Source organism: Melanostigma gelatinosum (genome assembly GCF_949748355.1).
Source record: "Melanostigma gelatinosum genome assembly, chromosome: 8".
NCBI lineage: Eukaryota > Metazoa > Chordata > Actinopteri > Perciformes > Zoarcidae > Melanostigma > Melanostigma gelatinosum.
In genome coordinates this window covers 25,439,598-25,450,681 of record NC_136641.1, presented here as the reverse complement: position 1 = coordinate 25,450,681, position 11,084 = coordinate 25,439,598, and the positions used below count along the sequence as shown (strand labels likewise).

General features: G+C 48.0%; 1 protein-coding gene across 2 annotated transcripts in view; it reads left to right on the top strand.

Moving 5' to 3' along the window:
• Positions 1–1,582: 1,582 nt before the first annotated feature.
• nkain4 (sodium/potassium transporting ATPase interacting 4) overlaps positions 1,583–11,084 on the top strand; it is a 37,590-nt gene continuing 28,088 nt past the window's right edge. For both annotated transcript variants that reach the window (XM_079274302.1, XM_079274301.1), the window contains exon 1: positions 1,583–1,887. In XM_079274302.1, the coding sequence (XP_079130428.1) occupies positions 1,834–1,887 (54 nt within the window). In that variant the 5' untranslated portion in view covers positions 1,583–1,833. The remainder of the gene's footprint in view (positions 1,888–11,084) is intronic.

Here is an 11,084-nt window from a genome sequence, read left to right as displayed (position 1 = left end):
AGACGTGCAGGACAGTCACAGTATTCCACTAAAACTGTGTTATTCAGCCAAGCGTTGTTTAAACGCACAGAGCTTTCTCGTAGGAGTTGCAGCTGAACACATGTGTTCTGTTGTCCATTGATGAAACGACACCGACTCAAGGTCCACGATGCTTTCTCCAAAGCTTCGAACTGTCTGTCTGTTGGTTCATCGTTGGCCTTTGAGCAAACTCCATCTGCTGATGAAGAAAGTACAGGAAACGCAGGTCAGTGGACGCTGAGTTGTGATTTTTGTTTTTGTCAAAAATAAGCCAGCCGATAGAAATCGGAGAAGCATGCTTCTCAAGCTACTTCAAATCGATCACGATGCTGAATTGTGTCTCAGGTTGTTCGCTCTCACGATGAAAGAAGTGTTTTTTATTTCTGCTTTTGAAATGTTCCAATTCGTGCTTGCTCGCCCGGCTTCCATAAATACCTGAGGTTATTTTTGGTGATGGAGCCTGGGGGGGGGGGGGGGGGGCCTCAGCTGGACGCAGGTGGGCTGAGAGAGAGGAGAGAGGAGAGGAGAGAGGAGAGAGAGAGAGGAGAGAGGAGAGAGGAGAGGAGAGAGGAGAGGAGCGGAGGAGTGAGTGTGTGATGAAATGAGATGTGAAGTGTTCCTCACTCAGCCGCAGACGAGTAAAAGATTTATCAAGCTGGTGGTGGGAAAGGGTGAGAGAGGGAGAGAGAGGGAGAGAGAGGGAGAGAGAGGGAGAGAGAGAGTGAGAGGGAGAATGAGGGAGAGCGAGAGGGAGAAAGAGGGAGAGAGAGAGAGGGAAAGGGAAGGAGGGAGGGAGGGAGAGAGGGAGAGGTGGAACCTGCCTTTATACATTCTGAGAGGAGGAAGAGGAGGAGGAGGAAGAGGAAGAGGAGGAGGAGGAGGAAGAGGAGGAGGAGGAAGAGGAGGAAGAGGAAGAAGAGGAGGAAGAGGAGGAGGAGGAAGAAGAGGAGACTGAGAGAGTTGCTTTTAAGATCTTTGACTCTTTTCTTTTATCAGCATCACACTGACAGTGACTGTGAGTTTAGATTCAAACTGAAGGTCTGTGTCCAGAAAAAGCAGGAAAAGAAGGATTTAGGGATTCATTTGTAATAAAATTAATAATTGAACCAGAAAAGTAAATGTGTCTTTCACAAGAGTTCCCTAGACAAGGGGAGAATACTGGTCTAACTAACATTATAAACTCTGTAAAGCGTTGAAATTGAGTCAAAATAAAGATGTTTGTCTTGAAAATAATCACATTAACTGAGAGGAACGGCTTCCATTTTGAATAATGATCCTTGAGCAGCGCAGTGGACTTCATCTCATCTTCTTTACTTTCTGTACTAAGGAGTGCGTCTCATCATACAGTCACAAGGGGGCGCCTGTCCTCCATCAGCAGCAGCTGCAGCTCATTTACACACCTCAGTCGACCGCACCCCCCCCCCCCTCCTCCTCCTCCTCCTCCTCCTCCTCCTCCTCCTCCTCCTCCTCCTCCTCCTCCTCCTCCTCCTCCTCCTCGTGCACACCGGCTCGCAGCCAGCCAGTCAGTCACTTAAAGTGCGACCGGTCGCCAGCAGGAGAGAGAGGCAAACAAAACAGAACAGCGGAGCGGCCAGCGCGATCCTGCCGCGCGGCGTGTGTGCGCGTGTGTGTGTGTGCGTGTGTGTGTGCGTGTGTGTGATATATTTTTGGGGTGGGGGGGGCTCAGTGAATGAGGAAGAATGGGACGCCGGTGCGCTCATCAGGACTGAGTGTTGGTCTGTGGCACGTTGAGAGCTCCTCGGACCCGTTCTTTAAAATCCCGGATCAGAGTCGCGCTTCTCCACCGCGGACACGATGGGCTGCTGCAGCGGACGATGCACTCTCATCTTTATCTGCACTTTGCAGCTGGTGAGTTGTTTTCAAAGTTTCTCCATGTTTGTTAAATGATCGATGCCTTTACAGTTAAATATCTCTTTCAGCCGATCAGGAGCCCCATGCGCGTTCCTGTTGAAAGCCGAGTATCACATGTTGAAAACAACACATGTATGAGACATATCAGTCCATCTTTATAAAAGTTCTGTGTCTGACACATGTTTACAAACACACATCTCCACTTCTCATATTCCGTTTTGACAGAAGTCCTGACCCTGCGCTTTGGTGTTGTGTGCTGGATTGAAGTCAGCAGTGTTGTTTATTTATTTGATCCATGAGAAAATTCAGTGTTGTGACAGAAACATATGGTGCCGTTGGTGTCATGGAGCGCCTCTAACAGCCTCAAGTGGCGGCACCGGGAGGCACACTTGAAAAGTGCATCAACAAATGTGTGGATGAGCTGATTTTGGGGATATTGTCACGGTGACCTCACATACACTCTCATTGTTCTGGGTGAGGGCTCGGGTCCAGAGTCGCTGCCGTCTCGAGATGTAAAACATTTAAGACGTGTGCTGAGTCTCTGCTCTTAAGATCAGAAGGAACACGTTCATCGAGAACTCAAACCAGCTGTGTTTTGGGGCGAGTGTTGATCCACAAAGCACGTCTGTGTCTGTGATCAGTGGAGTCTGTGACTCCTGAGAGGAGTTTACTTGACAGGGTGTGACAATGTTATTTATGACGGTATTAAAACAGAGCTCGCTCACAACATAACCCCCCCACCCCCTTTCCCCAGAGTAAATGTCGCTTTTAACAGCTAAGGGAGCAATACAACCGTCTCCAGACAAAAGAGTCCGAAGGGGAAAGTTCTGATATGAACTGCGTCTTGCACGATTGAATCCGAAAATAAAGAAAACCAGGAACGCATCTGATGGGAAGTGGCAGTTGATATCGGTCATAACTGTGTGAAACAGCCCTTCCCATTCAACAAGGTTTTATTTCCCAAAGGCCGACATCTCAACACCCCCCATCAGAGTCCTCCTCCGAGAGTTACAGGTCTCTGGCTCCACACAATGAATCCTCAGCCTTTTAGCTTCAATGCGTTTTCCTGCCATTGGACGGACTTCCTGTCCATAATCCTGCTGCACGCTTCCCCACTTTGTGTTCCACATTGACAGGGTGCTGGTTCGCATTTGTGCCTGTGCATCTGTCAGATTTCAGCTAAACGGTGAGGAATACAACTTTCGACCTTTCGAGTCTGCTTGTGTCTATTTGGCTTTAAGTCCTAATGGTCTCAGTACCGCTCCCTCTGTGACGACACACACACACACACACACACACACACGAGGGCTGTGAACCCACCTTGAGGGACACACCTGTTTTCCCTTCCCAGACTTTCGGACCTCTTGGCCTCATTAGAGAGGAGGAGGGTCGACCGTTCGTTAAGAGGTTTATTAAGCTGTCAGCGGGCTAAAAGTCCCAGAAGACTCCAGGAAACAGCTTTATTTTCCCCTGGTACTATTTCTGGATGACCTGACACTTCCTGTCTGCAGACACACACACACACACACACCTGAACACTTCTGACGAGTTTAACCCCGCAAAGAGGGGTTGTGTTAAACCTTGTGTGACCCATATGTGCATGAATATACATGTGTGTGGAGCAGCACAAGGCCCCCCCCCCCCCCCCCCCCCGCCACTCTCCCCCGGCTGAAACCTATGCATTGGCAATGAGCCAGGTTATTCCCAGTCCATTACAGGGTAAAACTACCATGAACAAAACAACATACTCTGCTCCTCAGATGTAAAAATAGCCCCCGTGAACCGCTGCGTGCGCTTATTAGCCGGGCAGAGTGCTTTGATCAAAACCTCTTTTGGCATCTCGGCCATCCCCCTTAATTGAATTGCGGTGCGCTTTCCTCGTCAACGGGCCGAGCGGTGGGACTCATCTCGCCGGGACAGAAGGCAGCTGATAATGAGCCTGTATTGATCGTATCCAGCCTCCGTTCCCTCTCCCCTTCTGCAGCCTAACTCGTCCAGGCAGTGGGGCTGGAGTGTTGTCAGAACCTCGCGATCATCCCCGAGAGAAAGGCGAGTGTTGGCAGTGAGCCCTGTCTGTCCAATGATTTGTTTGTACACCGAGACACGGGCGAGCTCGTTTTTCTTTTTTGCCCTGAACGGGTCGGTTGTTTTGAAGTGCTGACCTGAAGCTGAACCTGGCGCTTCGATCGGTCAGACATATTGTGAGTGTCAGCGACCGGCCCGCTGGAGAGGAACGCTCCTAATGCGGGACACCGTGGCGAGGAAAAGGGGTGATTGATGATGAAGAGGGCCTCTTCGTTGGTCATGGTGGGGGGGAGACACACACACACACACACACATAATCACACTGAACAACGGTGATGAGCTCAGAAGTGAACTGACAGAGACACTGTTTCATGCACGCCTCTTTGCACGCTGCACATTGTGACCTGTGAGTTCTGGGTTCGGAGGTCCGGCCTTTGCATGAGGGGAGGAAGTGCGGCTGCATCATCTTTGCCAAGAGAAGAGAAACTAAGGGCAAAGAGTCTGGAAGGCCTTTCGTTTGATCACAAGCAACGAGAAGAGAAGAAAGGAGCGTCCGTGTTGCCACGGTGATCCAGTGTATATGTCGTGCTTTTCAGTGAAGTGATCCAAAGCACAGAGGCAGCAGCGAGTTTCATCCTTATCCTTAAAAAAAACACCAACAGTCAGACTACCCACAAGCACTCTGCAATGAGTGTGTGTGTGTGTGTAACGTCTTGCATCACCCCGCCCACTTTTTCCTCTTCCTTCTTTTTGATGACAGTCAGAGAATATACCGTCTTTGTAGCGAAGCCGTCAGAGGAGACAGAGTTCAACCAAAGTGCTTCCGAGAAAAGTTTTGTAGCGCCTCCTCCTGAAGAGTGCCATCTCTAAAAGGCGTGACATCATCCCAGACTTCCCGTCACATCCCGCACCTTACAAAGGATTCAGACTGTTTTTCACTCCTGCATTCTCTGCTCACTCATTTTGCTTTATGGAGCCAAATTTGCTGTTGAATATTCATGAGCTTAGAGAGGCCGGATGTCTATCAATAGATAGACATCCGTTCATATGTGCAGACGCACATGCAAAGTGGACTCAGCCACCAGCTTTGATATCAACGCATCACGCAGCTGTAATTAAGAATAATTACGGTAGCCGGGGCAAATTTGCTCGGCAATAAAACATTGTATTCTATCGGGCCGGCAGCCTGGGAGTTGCTGCTGCTGTGTAATCCAGTTCTGTCTGGCCAGTTCCCGGGAGAGGTGATGCATCAAAACCCGGTGACTTGTGAAATATGGAAGCCGTTCTTGGCGAGAGCGAGAAGATTTTCAATCGTGTCCGCGCTGTGTTTTGTCTAAGCGCACGCGTGTAGCTTCTTCAGAGCGTCGGTGGTGGTCAATGGTGGTGAACTGTATTTCCTTGGCGGTGCCGGGTTGATGGAGGAGATCCAGCGGAAGCAGAGATCTCTCCGTTCCTTTACCCTCGTCTTCGCCTCTCTGGACTGTGATTCACATCATTGTGAGCCCAAACACACACATACATGTAATTATAATTTATTAGTAGAGTCATTTTCTCATAGACTTCTATACAACCAGAGGAGTCGCCCCCTGGTGGTCAGTAGAGAGAATGCAGCTTTAATAACATGAAGCTTTGGCTTCACTTTTCTGTACTGGAGGTAGCCGCATGCTTTTACCTTAAAATACCCTCATAAGCCGTCATGACGCATAAAATGCAAGAGCAATCAAAGCCACCGAGTTTGCTTTTGTTGATAATGCGTGTTCTTTTCACGGCTTTCACTTTTTCAACATCATGTGTGTAATTCATGGTGCTCCATGAATTACACACATGATGTTCAAATGGGATCAAGTAGTTTGTCTCTCGCCGTTGACTACCGTACATATTTTTTCCTGAATAATGTCCAATGGTGGTCAACCAGAAGGGGCGGGGCTTCACCTCTCTATTACGACCTGCTCAGATTAAGTTGCTGCTCTGATCATTAAAATGACATCACCACTGATTCACAGCTGCTGCTCAGAGTATTGGGGAAAGCCAGTCAAACATTGTGAAAAAATGAATATCGTCAACTAATCTTAAAAGATCAAAAGACACGATGTTTTAAAAGATGAGTACGTGTTTTGATTTTCCCGTCCTTTTGAAGGAGGGTTCATGTTTGTTTTGTCTTTCCAAAGTGAGAGATGGAGGTCACAGTGTGTGACCGCAGACCACAGGAGCTTCAGCAGTTTGTGTGATTTCAGAAATGAAGGTCTTAACCCCGTCTTCCATTGTCTCTGGGCTCTTATTCTTTTCTTTCTGAAGGTCTCGCAGGTCGACACAATTAAGTACTGTGTGTGTGTTGTATGTGTGGTGAGCTGTCGAATGGACCCCTGGTGTTTCAGCGCTGATTGTGGTCTTGACCTAAACTGTGTTGATTGCGGTGCCTGAACAGCCTTCATCCACAGCAGAGCAGCTCCTGTGTGAGCCACAAATAGCAGCAACATCAAAAGAAAGTTGATTCAACAAGAGAATGCGTATTGTAGGTCATGAAGGCAAGGTGACTGCGTAATAAATGCAAACGCACAGACTTCTGGAGCTCCCGCCAGTGTGTCATCGCCTCACCTGGGAGGCCTAGTGCATCCTGGGTACTCTGGCTTTGAATGTGTGATGAATGTTCATGCCCCGCCCCCTTAACGTGTAGCCTTTGTTAAAACACAACAAGGCTTTGTTTTATCTCCCTTTCTCCTTTACTCGCCCGCCCTCCCTGCCCTGACATTTCCTCCCCCCTATTTTCTCCCCCTGCTTGGGAGCATGTTTGAATTATTGATCACCAGCTGATGTATCAGCCGGGCCAGAGACACTGGAGATTTAGGGGGAAATGCAGATCGAAAGGTGCAGTGAAATAGAGAGAGAGAGAGAGAGAGAAAGGGGGGATGGGCGGTGGCTCGACCTCTCACTCTGGGCCAATTATGAGCGCGACCCTCGAGACTCGAGATCTCTGTTTGCCTTTCCCTTTCCCCCCTCTTTTCATTTGCTTTCCCTCTCTGCTGGTGCGCCGTTACCACAGAGACCTTTATGTCGACAATAAGATGCTGAAGAGCCTGCAGGAGATAAAAACAACAACAACAGCCACCTGTCAAACGGAGACATGGTGAGCGTTGCAGGTTTCAGACAGCATTGAGGAGCCGGTGGAGGGGGACACATCACCTAAAGACAGCTCGCCATGGACGCTCACAGCCTTTAACCTCACCACAAAAACAAATGACCCGCCCAAAAATGCAGAGTAGCATCCCGCCGGATACAGCTGAGTGGTTTGCTTGTGACTGACTTCATCTGAAATGTGCTCACTTTATACTTCTGCATGACTTTGCTTGTTCAGCGCAGATTAAAGCAGCCATCTTTTTATGCGAATTGAGAAGAGGTGACGACTCGCTCATGTTTTTTTTCGACCTTCCCCGAGGTTGGGAGTCTCTGCCAGAGTATCTGGTTTATAACAATAAAATGTGTGTTCTTGGAAAACCCGTCTCCTCTTTGTCCCTGGTGGCCATTTTTTTCCTTCTCTTTTTTACAACCGTTCGCCATTTTTAATGTCTTCAATTTAACAGACCATTAATTATGTGGTTATAGTGAAATCCTTGGGCTGCCAAACGCATATGTGTGTGTGTGTGTGAGTGCATTTACCCATCCGTGCAGAGGATTCTGTGTGTGTGTGTGTGTGTGTGTGTTCCACATCAATGACACTGCAATATTAAGCTATAATGGAGATAAAACTCGAACTATTTGCAAACCCATTTCTCTCTTTCCATTCCAGCGGTTCCAGCGGTGTCATTTGTTATAGTGCGCCATCGAAAATAAATTGCTTTGGGAGCGCCACAGCTGGGACGACTATCTTGACAGATCGCATTCAATCGAACGGCTGCACAGCGTATTCGTCTCACTCAAAATCCCTCCAGTGTTGCTTCTTCTTTTTGTTGGCATTCAGGCCTTGTTTTACAAGCGGCTGATGACTCCGCGGATGTTTTTGCTCTAATTGTGCCGTGCGATCAGACGGTCGGACAGCAGGGATGCACGCGGCATTACTTCCTCCGTGATGGATTAGGAGTGATGGTATTGTGATGAAAAGAGCAACATTACTGACTCAATTATGGAAAGCGGAGCCGGAGGGCGCAAAAGTGCTGACAGCTGTTTGCCGTTCTTCACCGCTTATATTCGTGATGAGAATTTCTTCTGTCGCTGCTAAATTCCCTTCTTGTTAATTGGAGCGAAACCCGATCAGTTTTTTGTTGGATCCGGGACACGAGGAGGCAGACGAGGGAGAGAGGATTGGCTGGTTTAAGCTGTTTCGTCACTTTCCCCTCTACCCTATCCATCGTTAGCGTGTTTGGGTTTCATCCATGGCTGTATTCTTGTCTGGCTTTTTATTTCTTTCTCCGCCATCCCCTCTGAGAAATCAAAGTATCTGTGTGTGTCTGCTGTCTCATCCCTCATTTACCAAATGACGCCCCAACACAACAAACAAGGACATTTGGAGCGCACAAGAAATGGAGACAAAAACCTCACAAGTGTCGTTAATCCTCTCGGGTCGAGGCTGAAATCTCAACAGCCAGCGCCGCCGCGTTCTTCCTCCGAGTTGATGCGGCACAATCTAAATTAGCCTCTGATAATCCCAACATTGCCGCCGCCGCCTTTGCAGATAAACTTCAAAGTGTTGCCGGCTGGCGGCAAAGTGGAGAGCGAGCGAGATAAGCGCTTCACAAGCGATACCGGCGGCGAGAGGAAGGGCCGTTTGCCTTCACCGTGTGCCAATGTGGGTCACGTCCCTGTGAACTCTGCCTCGTCATCGAGTCAAAATGCCGTCTCGTCGGTTCTGTCATTGTCAAACTGAGCGCGAAAGCAGTTTAGACTCAAGGACTAACTGTTGAGAACGGTTTCTTTCGTCCAACAAAAGATGAGCTACGACCAAACGTGACCAGAGAACTTTAACGTTCCCGTAACGTTGGCATTCAGGCAGTGCCGTCTTTATCCTCTCTGATCTGTTAAGCGCTTCAAGCGGTGGCAAGTCATGTTCGCTTTACATACAGACACATGTAAATGTAGAATAATATCAAGAGGATGATTTAAATGCGTTTGAAGTTGAGTGGATAACCCCAAAAAGTATTTGTGTCGTCTCTCAATACTCCTATTTGTAAATAAATGTAAATTATTGAACTGAACAGAAAACAATCGTGCACTCCACAGTCCGGTGCATGAGACGCGTACAGCTCGCTGTTAAAGAGAGCAACGGTAACGGAGAGAGTTTAAAGTGCTCAGAGTCCACAGGAAGCCTCAGTTCAAAGCAGCGGCTTTCATCGTGTTTTTTCTTTTTCAGTGGGAACGGATTTGTGCGTCGTGTGTTCCCAACAGCGCTGAGAGATTAGCATGTTATTAGCACTAAGAGCTCCAGAAGTTTAACATATTTCATGTTAAATAAAGAGCTCTTTGATTCATTGGCTCTCAGCGGCTACTTTGCAAGAAACACTCGATGAGCATTTCACTCAGTGTCTGTTCAGCACCACCACGTAAAACAAGCGGCACTCACTGAAGTACAAAGGGACTAGCTAGCTGTGTGTTTCACCGTGCAGACCATGTTTCAAACAGGGGAGAGGAAAGTGGCTTATGAAGGCACCCTACCTCTTAATCCCTGTCTCAGCTCTGCTCGACCAGGCACCACCAAGGGCTATCTATCTATCCAACCCTTCACGTACCCAATGAAAGCCACACACACACACACTCACACTCACACACACACACACACACACACACACACACACACACACACACACACACACACACACTCACACACATGCTGAGATGGGCACCATTAGTTACACAAGGACCAGGCAGCCACCAGCGCATAATGACTTTACCCAGGCGAGAGGTGAGAAATTGGATTGGGGAAAGTTTTTGAGAAGTACTTTACTGGCTGCTGGGAGTCACAGAGTAAAGACAAGCCCGGGCAAAGCATAGCACGCACACCGGCCTCTGGTTCATGGGGTGTTTCTGGGACTGTCTTTCTCCTCATTTACATTCTGGAAGAAAACAGTTGTTCTGATGTCGCTCAGATGTCCTCGTTCTGTGAGTCTGTGTGTAGCTCTCAAACATCTTTCCCTGTCGTTTAATGCACAATCTTTTTAGCTTGTGATCCCCTGAAAGTGAAGCTGCGTACAGACAACGGTTCGTATATCTGACGAAAAGTTGCTCCTCTTCTTCGTGTTTTTGTCTTATGAAAACATGCAACATGTGTCAATTTCCACTTGTTACACACAAACGTCCTTTCTTTTGTGTGGTGATTATGATATGTGTGTTCAGAGCAGTTACTGATTACACGCTGACCCATTCAGGTCCACTCACGTATTAGACCCGAGAGCCACGGCAGTAAAACGAGACCTTAAGTGACCTGATTAGAGTATGATTGAGTTTAACTTGGACGCTGTCTGACTCTGAGCTCACGTCAGGTCTCCCATGAACCCCATAAAGACCTATTTGTACAGATATACACCAGTTCATCCACAGTAGATCCTCCTCTCTCTGCTTTACCCTTTTTAGAACCACGGAGCGGTGTGTTTCTCATGTAAGTCACAAGAAAAATGCAAAGAAGAAAGTCAAAAGAATTAACCAGATTTTGTGTGGGAGATTACGAGAACAAAAGAGGAGATAACGTGGTCTTTATCTGTCATTCATTTTATCGGAACATTGCTGCAGCTGTCACAAATTCGCATCTCTGCAGGTATGAATAGTTTTCAAAAGTTCACATGCAAGTATTTTGCATTTCCGTGTCGCTTATTCGTCGCCCTCCCCCTCCCATTGGGGACTTTGATGTTCTCGGTTTTGGGCGTTGAGGAAAGGAGGGATTAGAGTGTAAAGCTGTGGTCCACCTGTGCGTTCCTTACTGCTCAGCCGCGAGAAACTTAGAGGATACACACGAGCTAACAGCGTGTCAGAGAAGCAGCATGATTGAGGTCTATGAGCCTTGTTGGTAATCTGGTGTCAGGTGGCCGAAAGTGGGAATAATTGATGGTTTTCGGGGAGCTGGAAATGAAGAGATAAGCGGGAAAAAGAGAAGAGGACGGAGCGAACAAAGGATGGGCAGTAGCGGAGGTGATAGAGAGGGGCTTGTTGCATCCTGCTGTCGTACCCACCCTCTAATTGCTCAGTAT